A 22037-nucleotide genomic window follows, 5' to 3' on the forward strand; every position below is an offset into this window, starting at 1 on the left:
AAAGGCAGTCTAGGTCACGAGGGTTGAAATTCTGGACAAGTCCTGGTGCTGCGCTGGGCTCTGAGCCAGCGAATGTGGGGTGCATGCGGCCCAGTGGGACACCAACCAGAGCAGCCAAGGGAGTACTCATACCACCCTTCCCCCAACCCCAGGAAGCACAGCTCCTAGTTCCAGGAGAGGCTCCTTTCCACTTGAGAGCGGAGAGAGGAGAACAAAAAGGTCTTTGTCTTATAACTTGGATACCAACTCAGTCACAGTAAAACTGGGTACCAGGCGGAGTCCTGAGGCCACCATGACAGGCCCTAGGCCCCAGCTGACATTTCTAAACACACCCTGGGCCAGAAGGGAACCCACTGCCTTGAAAGGAAGAGGCCAGTCCTGGCAGGATTCATTACCTGCTGGCTAAAGAGCCCTTGGGCCTTGAATAAACATCAGTGGTACCCACGCAGTTCTCACTGCAAGACTTGGGTGAGACCCAGAGCCATGCTGGCTTCAGGGGGTGGCCACAGGGAGGTACTACTTTTGCTCAAGGAAAGGAGAGAGAACAGTAAAGGGGACTTTGTCTTGCAGCTTGGTCACCAGCTTGACAACAGTTCCAAGAGGGCTCCTCGGGTCCACGATTTCAGGTCTGGGCTTCTGGACAGCATTTCTGGACCTGTCCTGGGCCACAGAGGAGCCTGCTACCCTGAAGGGAGACCCTGAAGGGAGAGACCCAGGCCTGACAGCATTCACCACAAGCTGACTGAAGAGACCTTGTGCTTTGAGGGAACGTCAGCAGGAGCCAGGCAGTGGTCAACGCAGGCCTGGGATGGTGACGGATATGGGAAAAGACTTCTACATGAAGAAAAGAGACAGAAGGGTGGGAAGAACTTTGTCTTGCAGTTTGGGTGCCAGCTTAGCTGCAGTCGAATAGAACACCAAGTAGATTCCTAACATTCCCGACTCTAGGCCCCGACTCCTGCATAGCATTCTGGAACCTGCCCTGGGCTGGGGGAAGTTCATTGCCCTGAAGGGTAGGACACAAGTCTGGCTATAAAGCCCTTGGGCCTTGAGTGAACACATCAGCAGTAGCTAGGCAGTGGTTGCTGCGGGCCTTGGGCAGAACCCAGTGCTATGCTAGCTTTGCATCTGACCTAGTATAGTACCAGTGGTGGCGGCCACAGGGTTGCTCGTATCATCTCTCGTCCGGCTCCAGGCAGCTCAGCACAGAGAGACAGACTGTGTGTTTGGGAGAAAGTAAGTGAAGAGAACAAGAGCTTCTGCCTGATAATCCAAGAAATTCTCTTGTACCTCACTGAAGGCCACAAAGGTGGTATCTCCACAAGTCTGCAAGGGTCATAGTGTTACCAGGCTTGGATCCCCCTAGTGCAGATATGGCTGCAGTGACCAGATTTAGACCACAACATGCAATTCCCTTTGAATATTTGGAAACCCTTCCCAAGAAAGATGGGTACAAATAAGCCCAGGCTCTGAAGACTACAATAAATACCTAGCTCTTCAATGCCCAACACCAACGAACATCTGCAAGCATCAGGACCATCCAGGAAAACATGACCTCACCAAATGAACTAAGGCACCAGGGACCAATCCTGGAGAAACAGAGACATGTGATCTTTCAGACAGAGAATTCAAAATAGATGTTTTGAGGAAGCTCAGTGAAATTGAAGATAACACAGAGAAGGAATTCAGAATCCCATGAGATGCATTTAACCAAGAGATTGAAATAATTTTTAAAAATCAAGCAGAAATTATGGAACTGAAAAATTCAACTGACATACTGAAGAATGCATTATACATTATAGTCTCCTGGCAGCAGAACTGATCAAGTAGAAGAAAGAATTAGTGAACCTGAAGACAGGCTATTTGCAAATACACAGAGAAGACAAAAGAAAAAAAAAGAATAAAATGAAGTATGCCTACAATATCTAGGCATACTTCAGTATCCTCAAAAGGACAAATTAAAGAGTTATTGGCCTTAAAGAGGAGGTAGAGAAAGAGATAAGGTAAAAAGTTTATTCAGGCCGGGCGCAGTGGCTCAAGCCTGTAATCCCAGCACTTTGGGAGGCCAAGACGGGTAGGAGATCGAGACCATCCTGGCTAACCTGGTGAAACCCCATCTCTACTAAAAAAATACAAAAAACTAGCCAGGCGAGATGGCGGGCGCCTGTAGTCCCAGCTACTCAGGAAGCTGAGGCAGGAGAATGGCGTAAATCCAGGAGACGGAGCTTGCAGTGAGCTGAGATCCGGCCACTGCACTCCAGCCTGGGCCACAGAGCGAGACTCCGTCTCAAAAAAAAAAAAAAGTTTATTCAAAGGGATAATACCAGAGAACTTTCCAAACCTAGAGAAAGATATCAACATTCAAGTACAAGAAGGCTATAGAACACCACGCAGATTTAACTCCAAGACTACTTCCAGCCATTTAATAATCAAACTACTAAAGGTCAAGGATAAAAAAAGGATCCTAAAAGCAGCAAGACAAAAGAAACAAATAACATGCAAAGGAACTCCAATATATCTGGTAGCAGACTTCTCAGTATAAACCTTACAGGTCAGGAGAAAGTGGCATGCCAAATTTAAAGCACTGAAGGAAAAAAAGCTTTGATCCTAGAATGGTAAGCACATCCATTGAAAATGTCCTTCAAACATGAAGGAGAAATAAAGACTTCCCCAGACAAATAAAAGCTGAGGGAATTCATCAACATCAGACCTGTCCTACAAGAGATGCTAAAGCGAGTTCTTCATTCTGAAAGAAAAGGACATTAATGAGCAATAAGAAATCATCAGAAAATACAAAATTCAATGGTAATAATAACTACACAGAATAATATAATACTGTAATTGTGGTGAGTAAACTACTCATATGTTGAGTAGAAATACAAAAAGATGAACCTATCAAAAATAATAATACAACTTTTCAAGACATAGAATAAGATATAAATAGAAACAACAAAAAGTCAAAAAGTGAGGGGGGAAGAAGTTAAAGGTATAGAGCCTTTATTAGTTTCATTTTTGCTTGTTTGTTAATTTGTTCGTTTTTGCAATCCATGTTAAGTTGTCATCAGTTTAAAATAATGGGTTACAAGATGTTATCTGCAAGCCTCACAGTAATCTCAAAAAACCTAGAATAGATATACAGAAAATCAAAACAGAAATTTAAAAATATCACCTGAGAAAATCACCTTCACAAAAGGGAAGATAGGAAAGAAAGAGGAAAAGAAGAGAGGACTACAAAACAACAAAACGGAAACAACAAAATGGCAGGAGTAAGTCTTACCTATCAATAACAATGAATGTAACTTGACCAAACTCTCCCATCAAACGAAACAATCGATTAACAGGGTAAAGAAACAACCCGTCGAATGGGAGAAAATATTTACAAACTATTTATCCGACAAGGGATTAGTATCCAAAATATACAAGGAACTCAAAAAACTCAATAGTAAAAAAAAATCATAACAATCTCATTAAAAAGTATGCAAAGGACATAGACTCTTCTCAAAAGAAGATATACAAATGGCCAACAGGCATATGAAAAAAATGTTCTACATCACCAATCATCAGGGAAATGCAAATCAAACTACAATGAGATACCATCTTACCCCAGTTAAAATGGCTATTATTAAAAAGAGGGAAAAAAAGTAACAGATGCTAGTGAGGATGTGGAGAAAAGAGAACTCTTCCACACTGTTGGGAACATAAATTAGTGTAGTCACTATGTAAAACAGTACAGAAATTTCTCAAAAAGCTAAAAATAAAATAACATAAGGTCCAGCAATCCCACTACTGGGTATTTATCCAAAGTAAAGGAAATCAGTATACTGAAGGGATACTTACACCCAGCCCATGTTTACTGTAGCATTATTCACAACAGCAAAGACATGAATCAACCTCAGCATCCATCAATGGATGAATGAATATAGAAAATGATATATATACACAATGAAATACTACGTGGCCATAAAAAATGAAATCACGTCCTTTGCAGCAACATGGATGGAACTGGAAGTCATTATGTCAAGTGAAATAAGCCAGGCATAGAAAGACAAATCTTCATGTTCTCACTCATGTGTGGGAGGTAAAAAAGTTGATCTCATGGAAGTAGAAAGTAAAATAATAGATACAAAAACTGAGAAGGGTGTGGGGCAGGGATGGGGGGATGAAGACAGGTTGGTTAATGAGTGCAAGCATATAGTTCAAGAAAAGAATTAAGTTGTAATGTTCGATAGCAGAGTCGGTGACGATCAGAAACAATATATTGTATGAGAGGACTTAAAATATTCCTAACATAGAGAAATGATAAATTATCAAGGTGATGGATATCCTAAATACCCCGACTTGATTGTTACACATTCTATACATGTAACAAAATATCACACATACCCCATAGATATGTGCAAATATTATGTATCAATTTTTAAAAGTTAACTATATAAAGAAGTGAAAGGTTCAAGTTGAAGTCAAAGGGCACTTTAGATTTGTCTCATGTGTTCTAATGTTATAAAAAACAATTATTCTTATATTACATTTAAAACAATGTATTCTTATATCACATTTAAAACGATCATATGAAATTTTGGTCACAGTGAAGTTAGCTATATTTGGATATTCTGACTGTAACAAAAACCATTTGGACAAAGTTGCCCCAGCAAGAATCAATCAAATGAAACAAACTCAGACTAAATAAACCAGCCTATTCAACCTGATATAGTAATACAAAGCCTATATCTGAACAAGATTTATTCATTAGCCAAAGGATAAACCTTCATATACATGAAAAAAGTGTGCTTAAAATTGTCCATTTTTTGTCTCAAATATAGATAATCAAAATATTAAATTGCCAGAGTAACATCCAATGGCACTAGCCCCTAATAATATCCAAGTAAAGGCCAAATTTTTATTGAGGACATGGTCAATATTATGTGCAAATACAAAGAAAGATGAGGTGTTTTAGGTCCTAATCATTAATGTACTATAAATCACAGATTTGTAAAATGTTGGAGTTGATGTTAACACCCTCATTTAACAGACGAGGAGAACAAGGAAAGTTTAAAGTGGAGCTCTCATCAACCTGAAGGCACTTATCATAAGCTGCATGTTATCTGCACTCAGTGACTCTATGTAGAAAAAAATACATGCTTCTAACATATCTAGCATTACAGCTGCAATTTCAGATTCAGATTGAGGTGGCTGCCATTATCCTCCAGTCTCAGAATTTGGTTTTTCATCCCAACCAAAGAAGAAATAAATAAACTCAATAAGTAGCACAAACAAAACCACACATGGCCCAGGCCTTCAGCATTACTAGAAGACAGAATATAACAAACTTTAAATTGTTTATAAATAGTAAAATGAGCGAAGATATAGAGGGCAGATGGAACAATAAAATCGGGGTTGAAACCCTTAAAGTAGATTTTAGAACAAAAAATATTTAATGAGAAAAAGGAGGAACTTTATAATGACAAAGTCACAATTCATAATGAAAATATAATACTTAATATCAATGCATCCGATAAGATCAACCTCCTACATAAAGCAGAAACTACAGGAGATACAAAGAGAAATTGACAGTGACATACTATTGATAATAGTCTTCAAAGCACCACTCTCAGAATAAGATGGATGAATTGAACAAGAAAACAAAACATAGAGAACCCAATAACATAATCAATATGGCAATTTTTACATCTAAATGTCAAATGTCTCATCCTGATACAGACGAAAAATATATCTTCTTATGTGAAGATATATTCTTTTATTTTATTTTATTTATTTATTTATTTTTTTTTGAGACAGAGTCTCGCTTAGTCGCCCAGGCTGGAGTGCAGTGGCTCGATCTCGGCTCACTGCAAGCTCCGCCTCCCGGGTTCACGCCATTCTCCTGCCTCAGCCTCCCGAGTAGCTGGGACTACAGGCGCCCGCCGCCTCGCCCGGCTAATTTTTTGCATTTTTAGTAGAGACGGGGTTTCACTGTGTTAGCCAGGATGGTCTCGACCTCCTGACCTCGTGATCTGCCCGCCTCGGCCTCCCAAAGTGCTGGGATTACAGGCGTGAGCCACCGCGCCCAGCCGAAGATATATTCTTTATATCTTCTTCTCAATAGCACATGATACATTCATAAAAATTGATAATATATATGACAACATATGATCAGCAAATTTTAAGCAAAGATAACTTCTTTGCTTGGAATTTGATGATGATATATTAAGATATAAGATATAAAGAATATATCTTCTCAATAGCACAATACATTCATAAAAACTGATACTGTATTACATCACAAGGAAAACAACAGTAAATTTCACAAAATAGAAATATTACAAACTCTCTGATCACAGTGTACTAAAACTAGAAATTACAAACAAAATGAAAAAACAAACAGGGAGGGAACCCATGCAGGAGGATGGAAAGAAGACTGATTTGGGATATCAGACCCTCAATAAGGTGGAGGAAGGCATCTGTCCAAATAGACAATACGGAGACTGTTACATAAACTGGAATTGATCTAATAAGTTATATGGATAATGGGGCCCAAAATTATCTATCTTGGAGAAGAAAGTTGTAAATATGGAAAGAAAACAAGAATAAAGCCTGTGTTATTTGCTTGAAAGTTAAGGTATAAGTATAACCTCATGGCGTGTATGTGTGTTTGTGTGATTATATACACACAAATATAAACATGTACATTCAAATATGGAAACCACTACAAATGTGAATTTCTATGTAAATATTATGTAGGTACTAAATATACTCTCTAATTGTTCATTGAGATAGTTTGCTAATAACCCAATAGCAATGTGTATACCACGTGTACAGATCTTGGTTTTCAAGAGAATTTCTTTTTTTTTTTTTTTTCTGAGACGGAGTTTCACTCTTGTTGCCCAGGCTGGAGTGCAGTGGCGCGATCTCGGCTCACTGCAACCTTCACCTACTGGGTTCAAGCGATTCTCCTGCCTCAGCCTCCCTAGTAGCTGGGATTACAGGCACCCGCCACCATGTCCAGCTAATTTTTGTATTTTATAGTAGAGATGGGGTTTCACCATGTTGACCAGGCTAGTCTTGAACTCCTGACCTGGTGATTCGCCCACCTTGGCCTCCCAAAGTGCTGGGATTACAGGCGTGAGCCACCGCGCCCAGCCAGATCTTGGGTTTTAAACACCATTCACTACTAAAGCAAAACGGCACTCTTCGGAGAAACGGCAGATTTCATTCAGGGGCAGGGAAAAGCAAGATAGGCCTTAAGCATCTTGTTGTGCCAAAAAGCAAGGGCACCCATAAGGAAAGATAGGGATATCTCAAAAGGGCACACACACCGGCATGAATGGTATCCCACTGGCCAAACCATGGACAATTTGAATATCAAAATAAATAATGATAGCAGCAAATTATAACTCGAGTCAAATAGGAAACCAAGTCTATACTGATATGAATAAATTAAAATCTTGAGAAGGAACAAGATATTTAGATAGTCTCAAAGTACCTCAATGTAAAATACTAATTACAAAGAGAAAAAGGAAATGTAGGAAAGTCACACAGCTAAATAATATTAAACTGTAAAGAGCACCCCAAAAGGTAAAAATGTATGAGGAACATTTGTCAGGGGGACTAATCCATTCTAGGGAGGCAGAGAAGTCTTGAATTAACTAACACGGGCAAAGGGTTGAGAATGTTACAGGCTAGACTTCAAAATTCTACTTTATTGCCTGGTTCCAAACATGTTCAATTTATTTAAGAAGGCAGTTGAAAATCCTCAAATATCTGAGAAAAACAAAGTTGGAGAGAAAGTGAAAGAGAAGCTTGGTACTAAAATGCAAGACTGCCATCTAGTGGTAATTTCAGCAAATCCCTTCCAAGTAATGGGTGGTAAAATGGGGGTGATGGATTGAAACAGATAGCACTACTATTTATTGACATACATTCTCAAATTCAGTATTTCAAAGGCGGTATTCTCTTTACAATTAAAAATACAGTACAAAACATAAATATTTTTAAACTGCTTAACTTTAGGATCATTCACTTACGAGAAACACTAACTATTCAATAGAATCACTTTTTAAAAGCTCAAAGAAAAGGGCAACTTGAAAGAGAAGCAACTGCCAGCCTGTTCCTTTCTGGAGACACTGCCAAAGAACAAGACCTCTATTGGGCACATTTTCTAGAATCCAACACTCAAATAGTCCCCCAATCAGCACGCCCCAATAAAAAAAAATTTTTTTACAGACAATAAGCTACTCTCCTAATTGATACTACTTCCTCATTTCAATCACGTATGACAATTAAACAAATACTTCCAGATGAAGACGTTTCCACTGCACATACTTTCTTTGGTCACAGCCCCCACCCTTACAATGAATTATTGCTAGTTATAATTGCTTACAATGTTAAATTATAGTTTACCAAAGTATTTTGGTCCCTTTCTTTTAATTCTGTTAATGTTAAGACAAACCAAGATTTGCTTTATGTTGTACTGACCTAACAAATCTAAAGATAAGTTTAATAAAATATTACATCTACCTAAACAGCTCCATAGCTTCTACTATCTTCCTAAATACTTATGAATACATGGAAATAAAAAGAAAACTCACAATAGACAACTTCTCAGAATCTGGAAGGAATCTCTATTAAACTTAAGGCAGATGGAGCAAGACTGAAAAATCCAATGCAGAATATGCCTCGTGATCTGTATCTTGAGGTTTAGGGGCTTTTTAAAATTTTTTTTTTTTTTTTGCATTTTACATTTTGGATTCCACAGCTAAAATAAGTGTCACACTAAATAAAAAATAAACAATAAAGAAGCACAAAAACAGAAAGCATAAACACCCAAACACCTCAACCATAAGAATTTTAAATAGGTCAAACTTGTCTATTAAAAGACAAATGGTCAAACAACAAAATTCAACCTCTTATTTACGGAAAAAAAAGGCAAATATACATCAAGCAAATTCAAACCAATATAAAAACAGAATTCAAGGCAAAAAATGCTGAATGAGATAAATGTGATAATTTTATACTATTAAAGGGATATGCAAAAGGAACATAGAAAACTTACAAAATTCTATGTGCCAAGTAACCCCACATTAAAATAGAAAAAAATATTTTTTAAATGAAGGCTTGACAGAAACACAACATAACTGAGACTGTTAAGTATTTTTAAGTCTTAGGCAGATAGAGAAGACAAAAAATAAACAGATATAGAAAGTTGAATAGATATATAATAAAAAATATGAAATAATATATTTTTCGGGGACAGAGTCTCACTATGTCACCCAGGCTGGAGTGCAATGGCACAATCTCAGCTCACTGGAACCTCCACCTCCCGGGTTCAAGCAATTCCCCTGCCTCAGCCTCCTGAGTAGCTGATTACAAGGTACGCGCCACCAAGCCCGGCTAATATTTTGTATTTTTAGTAGAGATGGGGTTTCACCATGTTGGTCAGGCTGATCTCGAACTCCTGACTTTGTGATCCACCCACCTCAGCCTCCCAAAGTGCTGGGATTACAGGCATAAGCCACCGTGCCCAGCCAAATATGAAATAATAAGAAATCTCTCTATACATATTGGTCTCTACCCCCCCAGTTCCTGGCACAGAGCTCCTAAAACCCTTGTCAGTTCCTAAGCAATGCAGGTGCCAGGAACATCTTTTGTTCTAATATTTGGTCTTTGACCCCACTCCCTGACAGAGAGCATCTAAATCTCTTAGAACTTCCTGGGTGATAGAAACAACTTCTATTCTAATGAGGCAGCTCTTGGTGTACTCCTTGATGGGGACTGGTCACCAAAAAGAACAAGCCATGATAAGAAGCTTGGAACTTTCAGCCAAACTCCATCCTCAAGGGAAAGGAAAGGAGCTAGAAACTGAGTTAATCATATCAACATGATGAAGCCTCCATAAAAATCTCCAAAGCACGGGATTCAGAGAGCTTCTGAGTGGTGAATGCATCCACATGCCAGAAGGGTGGTGCACTCCAACTCCATGGCGAAGAAAGCTCCTGTACCCAGGACTCTTCTGGACCTACCCGTTCATCAGGCGGTTCATCTGAGTCCTTAAATCATATCCTTTATAATAAACGGGGAATCGTAATTCAGTGTTTCCCTGAGTCCTGTGAGCTGCCATAGCAAATTATCAAAGTGAGGAGGGTTATGGGAACCCCTGTTTGTAACTAAGTCAGAGAGAAGTATGGTAACCTGGGGACCCACTACTTTTGATTGGCATCTGAAGTGAGGGGCAGTCGTGGGAGACTGAGTCCTTAATCCTTGAGGTCTGCACTAACTCCAGGTAGTTTGTATCATAACTGAATTGTAGGAAGGACACCAGTTGGTGTGTGGAGAGTAGGAGAACTGGAATGTGTGGAGAAAATCCCCACACATTGGGCACAAAAGTGTTGGAAGTGGTGTGAGTAGTAAAAAGAAAAACATTTTTTTTCTCCTCACTAAATAATATATGTTACATTATGTTGCCTACAAAGAATGAATATTATTTTCTCAGTGCCCATGAACATAAAAACTGACCAGATATTAAGCCACAAAAAATTACTGCAAATCATAAATTCCATGCCAGTGAACAAAATGGATTAAAATTTGAAAGAATGAAAAAAGTCTTCACAAAAATAATACAACCAATTAAAATATAAACTCATGCCTAAATAATTCTAATCTAAAGGATACCAACATTGCATACAAGTAATACAAAAAATAACAAAGAGATCTTAATATTAAAATTTGGGAGGGGAATACAGAAGTTGTAATCAAGAGAAAATTCGAAACTTACTTTGATCAACAGACAAAAATAAATTTAGGTAAACCTACTAGAAGTTAGAAAAAGAAAAAAATCAACCTGCAGAGAGGTAAAGGGATAAATTAATAAGTATAAAAAATTCCAGGCCAGGCATGGTGGCTCACGCCTGTAATCCTAGCACTTTGGGAGGCTGAGGCGGGTGGATTGCCTGAGTTCAGGAGTTTGAGAAGAGCCTGGGCAACACGGTGAAACCCCATCTCTACTAAAATACAAAAAATTAGCTGGGCATGGTAATGTGCGCCTGTAGTCCCAGCTACTCGGGAGGCCGAGGCAGAATAATTCCTTGCACCCAGGAGGCAGAGCTTGCAGCAAGATCACACCACTGCACTCCAGCCTGGGCGACAGAGTGAGACTCCGTCTCCAAAAAAAAAAAAAAAAATTCCAATAGAAATAATGAATACATCAGCTTTCTAAAATTGTAAAACAACAAATTTAAGTTTTAAGTATCAAAAACTTGGAAAAAACTAAGCCAGAAAATAAGCAATATACATATTGCAGATAGCACACAAATTTCTGCTACTGAATTTTTAAAATCTAAATGTCACTTACATAAAAATATATAATACAAATTATCAAGACTCCCTCAACAAAAAATAAAAAACTAGTCTAGACTGAGCTATAGAAAACTCTGAAAAAGTTCAAAAGCACCCCCTCTTACCCAATTAAAGGGTACAAAATCAGAGAGTTTTAGAGGCACATTTTTTGCAAATTTCATTAAAACATATGTTATTTCAACTGCTCCAGAACATAGGGTGGAGAAATAAAAGCCTTTACATTTAAGTGTTCAAAGTCAGATCAGCCTCCTTCCAAAACTAGACAAAGATAGTTTCCAAAAAGGAAACTGACTTGTCTAACTTATGATGTAAAACCTTAAAACACAATTTTAACAAACAGAAATAGCTGCATCATAAAAGATCAATTCACACAGCCAAGCTGACTTATTTCTAAAATCCAAGGATGGCTTAATAAGAGGAATATTATTAACACAATACAACACATTCAAAGGTTATAGACTAATATGGTCACATTACATTTATTGATAAATGCAAAAATTTTTTTAAATCTGATTTTTAAAAAAATAGAAATTCTTTATTTCTATTTTGAGAAACAGAAAAATATGTATCTCAAAACAAGAATACGCTTAATGTAAATACTAGCAACATTCCCATTAAAGTTAAAATAAAATACAAGGATGCCCAGTGTATCCCTTTTATTTTAAACATTGTCAAAATTCTATTCAAAAACAATGAAAGATACACAATATAGCTATCAATCACAGAATTCTAGGTATTTATCAAGAAAATCCAAAGTACCAACTCAGAAACTACAAGAACTAATAAAAAGTTCAGCAAGAAGGTTGATTTTCAAGTAAATATATAAAAATCAATAGCTTTCTTAATAGAAACAATGTTTGAAAATAGGAGTACTCTTTCACAAAACTCTTTCATGACAGAAACAAAGGTAAACAGAAATATAAAACTTACAAAAAGAAAACTAAAAAACATAGGTGAAGGCATAAAAAAACTTGAATCAACAAAACAAAACATCATGTGCCTTAGTAGTAAGACTGGATATGAAAAATTCTGTCCCTCCCAAACTAGTCTACAAATTTAATCCAGTGGAAATTTTTGGTATTTGATAAAATTATTGTGAATCATATTCAGAATAAACTATTCAGAAAAAATAGGTAGAAACGTCTGTAAATTGTTTTTGAAAAGAACTACAGGATGTTAGACTATATTTTAAAGTCAAAATAAATTAGAAACACAGTGGTACTAGAGCAACAAGAAACCCCCAAACATAACTAGTATGTAGGATCACAGATTATGAGAACTGTGGTGTTTCAAACCAATGGGGACACATGCGTAAGAGGTCAAAATAATTGAATTCAAATTCAAAAAGTGAGGAATTATAAGCAAGTTATGGTGACATTTTATCAATCAGGTTCTAATCTGTTTTTACTAACCTGACCATTGTAACAGCCAACACAGAGTAACAATGTTTAATGGCTTCTGAATGATATTTCGTACCTTTCATTAGTGGACCAGGTATGCAGTTGTAAATGTGAAATGTCTAACAATTCAATAAATCCATCGACGACACTTTAAAACTCTTTGGAGAAAGAATGAATTTAGTTGTAGCTACTTAACCACTAAGAATAGGATTAAGTTAAATCCCAATTCACAGAAAATACCAAAATAAATCCGGATGGATGCTGTTAAATATAAACACTGAAAACATACTATCAAATGCACTTCAAAAAGGCTGAACTAATTTAATACTTCACCAGCACTGTAGTACCCATTTTCCCTAGTCTTCAGCAACATATGTTCATTCTCTTTGAGAAATGCAACTTCTAAGAATTCATGACAATAATCAGACACATATATGAAAACAAATAATTAAGGGTATCTACTGCAAGACAGCTTATAATTTTGAAATGTGGAGAAAGACTTAAATCTTCAATCTGTTATCATTCAAGTCATTTATTGTACCTTACTCAATAGAACATTACACAGACATTACTAACGATGCTGCTGAATAATATTTAATGGGTATGAGGAAATTTTTTTCACAAATTATTGTATAGTTTAAAAAAATGTAGTGTTACACACGAGCTTTCATACTATAATCCCAAATCTGTAAAAGAGTAAAATGTAATTTTAAAATTATATATGTGAACGTGAATAAGTTTAAGAACAGATAACGAAATGTTAAACAATGGTTCTTTTGGATGCTCCTTTTCCAAAGATTTTCCGTTAAACTGGTTTTAATTTGCTTACTTTCCCATATTAATATCTACTGTTTTATCATCAGAAAAACATGCATGTGTACCTGGCATACAGATACTTCTCTGAATTATAAACACAAATATCTATGTATAATAATGTTTATCTCAGCAATATTTAAAATAGAAAGTAATCAGAAACAACTGTCTTATAAAGAAAGGTTTGGATAAATTATAGTACTTCCATTGGATGTCTCCTAAAACAATGTTTCACAGGAATATTTAATAACCAGAAAAAAATGCTGATAACATAAATTTTGATTAAAATACAGAATATGAAATTGCATGGGTTATGAGACTTCTTTTTTAAAAATAAATGCATAACTATATGTAAGCAGAAATCATACATTGCATTATAAAAAAGGCTGGTAAGAAGCAACAAATGTTAAAGTGATTATCTCTGGATGATGCATTGTCAATGGTTTTATTTTTTTCTTAACACCATTCTGTTTTCCAAATTCACTACATAGTGAGTTTGGAAAGTGTGATATACATACAAGAATATCCAAAGGAGAAGGGGGAAGAAGGAGAGGAAATTTAAAAATAAAGCAGCCATCTGTCCCACTGCTTTGAATTAGCTTTAATTACAGAATTTTATTCATTTTAAAATTTCAAATGACACTAGAGGAATTATTTTATCTATCACATAAAGGTATAGGTTTTTTTAAGAAACAGAGAAGCAGTGCTCCAAAACATGTATTTTTAATTTAAAATATTATTTTTTTATAAAGTTTAAAGTGCTAAGAGTTCTATTTTTAAGTGAATATAGTTAGTAAAAATGCAATCTAGTTGTAGCACTTCTGAAAATTATATTGACTATTATGTCAGGAATAAATATGCCTTTATATTTAACTCATAAGGAGCACCCAACATACCAACAAAATTAATTTAATTAATTGTTCTTTTCTCCTCTAAAAATATTATATAGCATCATTACAAGTTAAATAGAGAAATCACTAGGTTTCTTTACTTATTTTGATAATACTTTGAATGGGTTTCTATTAAGGTAATTTTTAAAATTAATTGAAAGTTTAAGGTTAACAAATATTTCTGAGAAATATCACATTCCATAGTTAGTAGTTTAAAATCACAAAGGAATGTGAAATAGACTGCATCAAGAATATTCCTATCATTATTCACATAAATCCATATACTCGCTGAACTTTTAGTCAAAATATACATATTTAAAAGAATAAACATTTAAAAATTAATTACTTAAACCATTTAAAAATCTTAAAAAAGTGTTTATAACTAAACCAGGTATTATGCTACCAAGTCTTCCTACAATTATTTCATTAAATAAATGAATCTGATTAAAGCTTTTTTCATACATGTGAAGTAATTCTAGCGTATACAATATCCTATTTTCCACATAAATAATGACAATTGGGAACAACCTCTTCAACTGTTGAAAGCTTTAATTTTCAGAAATGTCCCCTTAAAGAGCATGATCATATTCGTGCTTTTAACAACCTAGAGGATTTAAATGAAATGGATGATAAAATATTTCATGTCTCAGTCATTAAAAGCTTTTCAATCTTTCCAACAAATGGTTGAGACCTTGGAGATTTTGTAACTTGTCATATATATGTTTCTTCTCAAGCCCCAGTGTAAGTTTTCTTGTATGCCAGAAAAAAAAAAAAATCTTTTCTTTTACACAAAAAGATTGTCATTACAACATTAATACTTGAAACTTGATGTTTCAATTTTAAAATGCTGATATTAAGTTCATACAAGTACGTTATTTTCCACAGGCATAATGTTTGACTACCAGGTGTCTTACAAATAATCCTTAGTTTTGTATATATTAAAGTACTAAACACAAAAACCTTGAATGAGGCTATATTTTAAAGATATTTGTGGGTACAACTCAGAGTTTTTTTAAAACGGTCTCATGAGACAAATAGTAGGGAAAACCAATGAAATGAAACACTAGTTCTTCGAAACAGTCAATAAAACTGATAAACCTCTAGAGTTAGACTGACAAAGAAAAAAAGAGAAGAAATTATCATTAGCAGGAATTAATTAGGGGCTATCACTACAGACCCTGCAGAAATCAAAAGGATAGTAAGAGAACACTACAAACAACCCTGCACATTGGTCCATTCCTAAAAAGCACCAATTACTAAAAAGCACAAACTACCACAACTCACTCAAGATAAAAGTGATAATTTGAATACCCCTAAAACTATTCAAGAAATTACATTTCTAGCTGGGCGTGCTGGGTCACACCTGTAATCCCAGCACTTTGGGAGGCCAAGGCAGGCAGATCACTTGAGGTCAGGAAGTTCGAGACCAGCCTGGCCAACATGGTGAAACCCCATCTCTACTAAAAATACAAAAATTAGCTGCGTGGTAGCACGCACTTATAGTACCAGCCACTTTGGGGTCTGAGGCAGGAGAATCACGTGAACCTGAGAGGTGGAGGTTGCAGTTGGCCACAGACACACCACTGCACTCCAGTTTGGGTGACAGAACAAGACTCCATCTCAAAAAAAAAAAAAAGTTACATTTCTAGTTTAAAAGACTATCAAGAAAGGAACTCTCCAGATTCAGATGGTTTCATTGCAGAATTCCACCAAAGTTTAAGAATTAACACCAATGCTACACAAGTGCTTCCAGCAAATAAGAGGAGGGAACACTTCCCAACTCATTTCATGAGGTAATACCATGATACCAAAAGCAGATACAGTACCAAACCAAACAAACAAAAAAAAAACAAGAAAGACAACTATAGACCAATATCCCTCATTAGTAGAAATGAAAAAAATATTAACAAAATATTAGCAATTTATACACAATGACCAAGTAGGGTTTATTCCATTTTTTTTTTTTTTTTTTGGAATAAATAAATCCCACTTGGGATTTGTTTATCCCAAGTCGGGTTTATTCCAAATAAAAAAGGCTCATTCAACATTCAAAAATCAATCAACATAATATACCATATTAACAGGCTAAAGAAGAAAAATTACACAATCAGATGTCACCATTGGAGTATACATAATAAACCTTTAGTTCCATTCAATTTGGATGAAATCAATCATTACACTTTAAAGGACTTGCCTATACAAGAGTAACTCTTTTTCACCAACAAAAGCTTGACCTATTTCAAATGTTGCATAATATCTGAATTTTGGGAACTAGAGAAAACAAGACACTGAAACATTTTTTAAAAGTTGATAATTTTGTTTAAAAAACTTCCCTTTTCCACAGTTAAGATGCCTGCATGCCATCTCAATTGGGAAGGAAAATTGTCTTACCATAATTAAACTGACTGTTGGACTTTTCACAGTTAATGATGTTAAACCTGTAAGCAACACCTGGCCGCATTCCACTGACTTCAAAGTAAAACCACTGATGATAATGATTGCTGTTTATATCTGAGTTCAGAATAAGATCATATTCATTTCTGAAAATAGAAGACAAAGAAATCTGATGAAAATTAGGAAAATATCTGTGCACATACAAAATGAGAAAATCTTAAGTGACTTACTTTCTAATTTGAATTACTTTGCGCAGATTCCCAGATTCAAATTTGGAGTTAAATTTCAAAATATCTCCCTCTTCTGGAATGGTGTAACTAAATAAAATTTTTAAAGTAAATATATTAAAATACATTGCATTTAAACAGATGAGCAAAAATTAAATAAAATTAAAATTAAAAATACATCACTACTGCCATATCACCTTCCTCATGATTTTTAAGCTGAAGCACAAAACAAGCACAATCAATACATTAAATGTGGATAACATTTATGGACAAACTTATCATTAGAGACTTGTTCTTATGTTTAGACTGATATAGTAAGAACTTTTGCCTCACTGAATGCATGCCATTTCTAAGATACTTATTTTTATACAAAAAAGAACATTTTTAAAACCGCTGTGACCTGTACTGAGCAGCAATAATTCTCATAAACCATACGGTTCTCAGGTAAAAATATTATTTTCAAATCGAAGAGCTAAATTACCTATTACGTTATTTCATTAGCATGAAGAAGCACACGTATTAATCCTCATTTTACATACTGATTATTAAATAAGCATTTACCATGTATCTACTAGGTGCCAGATACTGTCTGAGACACATGTCTGCCTGGTTCCCTGACTGAATGCAAACTCTTGCTCTTCCGGAGCCTACTCTCTAAAAGAGAAGACTAGCACTCTAAGATGCTCAATCATTCTGTCCAATAGCACAGGTGTGCCACACTCAGGGTTCCTGAGTTTCTGCTTCTACCACTCTGCCTGTCTTATCTGACAAAGAATTCTCAATGTCGAAATAATTAAATAAATAAGGTATATGTTTCTTCTCTTCTATAACAGTATTATTTCAAATGTAGTCATTAGCTTTGCTACAGCTTATAGTTTTATCTAACAAAACTTTAAAAAAAAAAAAAAAAAAAGTGTTTTAGCCAGGCACGGTGGTTCATGCTTGTAATCCTGGCACTTTGGGAGGCCAAGGCGGTCAGATCACCTGAGGTCAGGAGTTCGAGACCATCCTGGCCAACATGGCAAAACTCTGTCTCTACTAAAAATACAAAAATATTAGCCAGGTGTGGTGGCACTTGTCTGTAGTCCCAGCTACTTGGGAGGCTGAAGCAGGAGGATCACTTAAGCCTAAGAGACAGAGATTGCAGTGAGCTGAGTCTGCACCACAGTACTCCAGCCTGGGCGACAGAGTGAATGAGAATCCATCTCAAAAAGAAAAAGTGCTTTTTTCCTCCAAATACGATTGGCAAGATGTGAAATTTTCCAAAAATATTAGTATGTTGAGGGAGAGAAGAAAGCCACTGAGGGCTAATTGAATTTCTCATACGAGAAGGCAGCTGACTAAATAAGAGTCAAACTCAGTATTTGTAATTTTCATTTATTTACTTATATTTAAATCCTAAAATGTGATGATATCAGTGACAATCTTAAATAGTAAATGACTAACACATCAAGGATCACAAAAAAAAAAAAAAATGCATTCCAAAGATTGAGCAGGCAACCTAAATGAGCCAATTATAAGCAGCGAGAGACAACAGGGTATGGGGAGGACTGTGGAGAAGGATCAAGCAGATGCTCCTTCTAAAGGGATGGTAACTTGTTATCCCAATGAAACGAAGGCTCAGTATTGCAGGACAAGCCAGCATTTCATGTAAAATATCCACTCTCCTAGTGAAAGTAATTTCAGTTCTTTAAAAATACAACATCACTGTGTAACCATTACCTTAAGCCCATTAAAAATCTACGTAAAAACAAACAAAATCTCGTGAAAGAGTTAAGTAGGTAAACATGACTTACCATTACCATTACATCCCAAAGGATGAAAACCTAATTAAGTCGCAACTAGTTATAAATTAACTATTTTTTTATTATTTTAAAAACTACCAACATTTTTCACAGAATATTTTTTTACCTTTTAGAAATAATACTAAAATTTTATAGAAAAACTCAAAACTAATAAAAGTTTATTAAAATCAAGACTTACTTTGGGTTATCTAAGTCATATACCACACGATCTATGATATCACTCTGATGTATTAGCCTTTCAATATCTTGAGCAATTTTTGTCCTGAAATCATAAAGGTTTAACCAAAATGTATTATTATACACTAATGTACAACTTTCTCCAAAATAAATTTTGAATGAAAAAAGTGTATGATAAAAATTCTTAAAATAAAAATGATAAATTCCTCTATCTACATATTTTGCATACAAAAAAATTAGCAATACATAACAAGACAAAAATCAGTATCAGAATCTGAGTTCTAGAAAATAACCACATAGAATAGAGCCACAAGTCCAATCATTAAAAAAAAAAAAAAAAAAAAAAAAAACCTTGAACGTCTATTTATGCCTTTCCTCATAGAAATGGTGTGGTTTCAGTATCTAACCCTTGGGCAAATAATTTTGTATACATAATAGCAGCATTACTAGAAGGTATAAAGATCTGAAAAGCCAGAGACTATGCAAGAATAATTTTTTTAAAACCCACCTGTCTGGAATTTAGCTAAAATGCAATTGGCAGTCAGCCTGCATGTTCTGTAGAATCTCTCCTCTCTTTTATGGTGGGAAAGGAAAGGTAGAGGGAAGGGAAACATCTGTTTGAGGGAGCAGATGATGATTCCCTGAGCACGCAAAATTCTCTAGACTGGATCTCTCCCTGAATCACGCCAACAAAATAAACATTCACTAACTAGAAAATTCCTACAATCCCTGCCACCGTCCTAGTAGACAGTGTCACCCATAGAACCCACAATCTTTACCCCATCAATATTTAAGCAAACGAAGACAATGATCACCAAACTGTGACAAAACAGGTGACACCAAAATATAGCCAAAACAGAACAGATTTGGTTCCTAAAGCCAGACTGTCTGGAACTCCGGGTAGACTGGCCACAAAGTCCCACTAGTGTTAATACATGGCTACTTCTCATGTAAAACTTATTCTTAAAGAGGAAGGTGATTATATGCACTGATTTAAATTTCGAGTTTGTTCGCTTCAACTGAAGATAAGTAATGCAGATTAGAACTGTGGCTTATAGATTTATTGAGAGCAGGGTGAGAAAGTGTACCAAAATAGTTTATAACAAAATCTCAAGAATCCATTAAACACTGACAGTCTTAAACTTCAGGCAAATCTGAAACTAGTCTCCTGCACAAAGATACTTTTCCATGATTAAAGGATATTAACTCTCATATAATTTAGAAATATATGTAACAATATTACAGTATAACCTTAAATTTAAAATAAGCCAAGTACCCACGCTAATTGAAAAATTAAAAATTACCAGGAAAATATCAGAAGGTATGATAGTTAAACATATAAAAAAAAAAGGGATATTAAAAAAATAAGTACAATGCAGCTGGGCACGGTGGCTCACGCCTGTAATCCCAGCACTTTGGGAGGCCGAGACGGGCGGATCACGAGGACAAAAGATCGAGACCATCCCGGCCAACGTGATGAAATCCCGTCTCTACTAAAAATACAAAAATTAGCTGGGCGTGGTGGCACATGCCTGTAGTCTCAGCTACTCAGGAGGCTGAGGCAGGAAAATCATTTGAACCCGGGAGGTGGAGGTTGCAGTGAGCCGAAATGGAGCCACTGCACTCCAGCCTGGTGACAGAGCAAGACTGCGTCTTAAAAAACAAAAACAAACAAACAAAAAAAAAGGTAAAGTGCTAAAACTAATCTTAATCTACTAAACAGTTAAGAATAATTTACTTTTAATTTTATTCTATAAAAAATAACTCATTACCGACACAGTAGTCTATCAGGAAAAAAAGATGTAGTATCAAAAAATCAAGCTGCACATTCTTGATGTAAGTTTAATGTCATAACTTTAAAATGCCAATTATAAAGAAACAAGCTTTTTTAAAAGCTCTCAATTACAGTAACACATAAATAAATTCAGAATTTACATTAACCAGACGGTCAACAGTGAACAATATGGCACTTTCACATACTCAAATATACCACATGAAAATTTAAGTGGTCAAGAATGGGTGAATGACTAAATATATCTATTTGTCAGAATAATTTATTTAATTAATAAATAAGGTTGACATATGCCACAAATATGTAAAAATTAATTCACAAAGGTTTGGTTTTTGATTTTTTAGCAAAATATTATCAGAAGGCTAGTTTTAACAGCTCAGTTCCACAGTGATGTTCCATAACGCAAAACAGGGTCAAAGAGCTTGGGTCCTACAGGGGCCAGTAGGTATGAGAAATGAGTGAGGCTGACGGGTAGGAACTGTGGAAAACCAAGGACCACAGCCTCGGTCTAAAAACAAGCTGACTGCTGCTAGGCAGGAAACAGAGGTGAAGGTTGTTGACAACCTTCAAGAAACACCAGAAACTTGGACTTGTTTGGGAGATGTGGAAATCTCCCAAATTTTAAAGGCTGGCAATGGGTAAAAAAAAAAAAAAAGCCCCTCTGCAAGTTAAGCCAAATCATGTGCAAGTTGAAAATAGCCTAGATACCTGTTTGTAAACCTCTAACACTGTATTTTGGGGGATATAATTGCCCATTTATATTAGACTAGATCTAAAATACTTGAGGGAAATCTTTGCCCTGCCCTAAGCCCTCTTTAATAAAGAGGAAAGGCGGGGCATGGTGGCTCACGCCTGTAATCTCAGCACTCTGGGAGGCCAAGGCAGGAGGATCACGAGGTCAGGAGTTTGAGACCAGCCTGGCCAATGTGGTGAAACCCCATCTCTACTGAAAATACAAAAATTAGCTGTGTGTGGTGGCGGGCACCTCTAATCCCAGCTACTCAGGAGGCTGAGGCAGGAGAATTGCTTGAACCTGGAATGCAGAGGTTGCAGCGAGCTGAGACTGTGCCACTGCACTCCAGCCTGGAAGACAGAGACTCCATCTCAAAAAAAAAAAAAAAAAAAAGGAGGGGAAACAGCTTTTCAGACATGTATTTCTGTTAAGCAGATCAACTTTTATAAAAGAATGA

General features: G+C 36.0%; 1 protein-coding gene across 1 annotated transcript in view; it reads right to left on the reverse strand.

Annotated features, from left to right (window-relative positions):
* AGTPBP1 (ATP/GTP binding protein 1) overlaps positions 1–22037 on the reverse strand; it is a 199417-nt gene that overhangs the window by 59734 nt on the left and 117646 nt on the right. Inside the window, 3 exon segments of the mRNA XM_025360322.1 lie at positions 16844–16992; positions 17077–17163; positions 19057–19140. Of these exon segments, the coding sequence (XP_025216107.1) occupies positions 16844–16992; positions 17077–17163; positions 19057–19140 (320 nt within the window).

This window comes from Theropithecus gelada, chromosome 15, assembly GCF_003255815.1.
Source record: "Theropithecus gelada isolate Dixy chromosome 15, Tgel_1.0, whole genome shotgun sequence".
Lineage (NCBI taxonomy): Eukaryota > Metazoa > Chordata > Mammalia > Primates > Cercopithecidae > Theropithecus > Theropithecus gelada.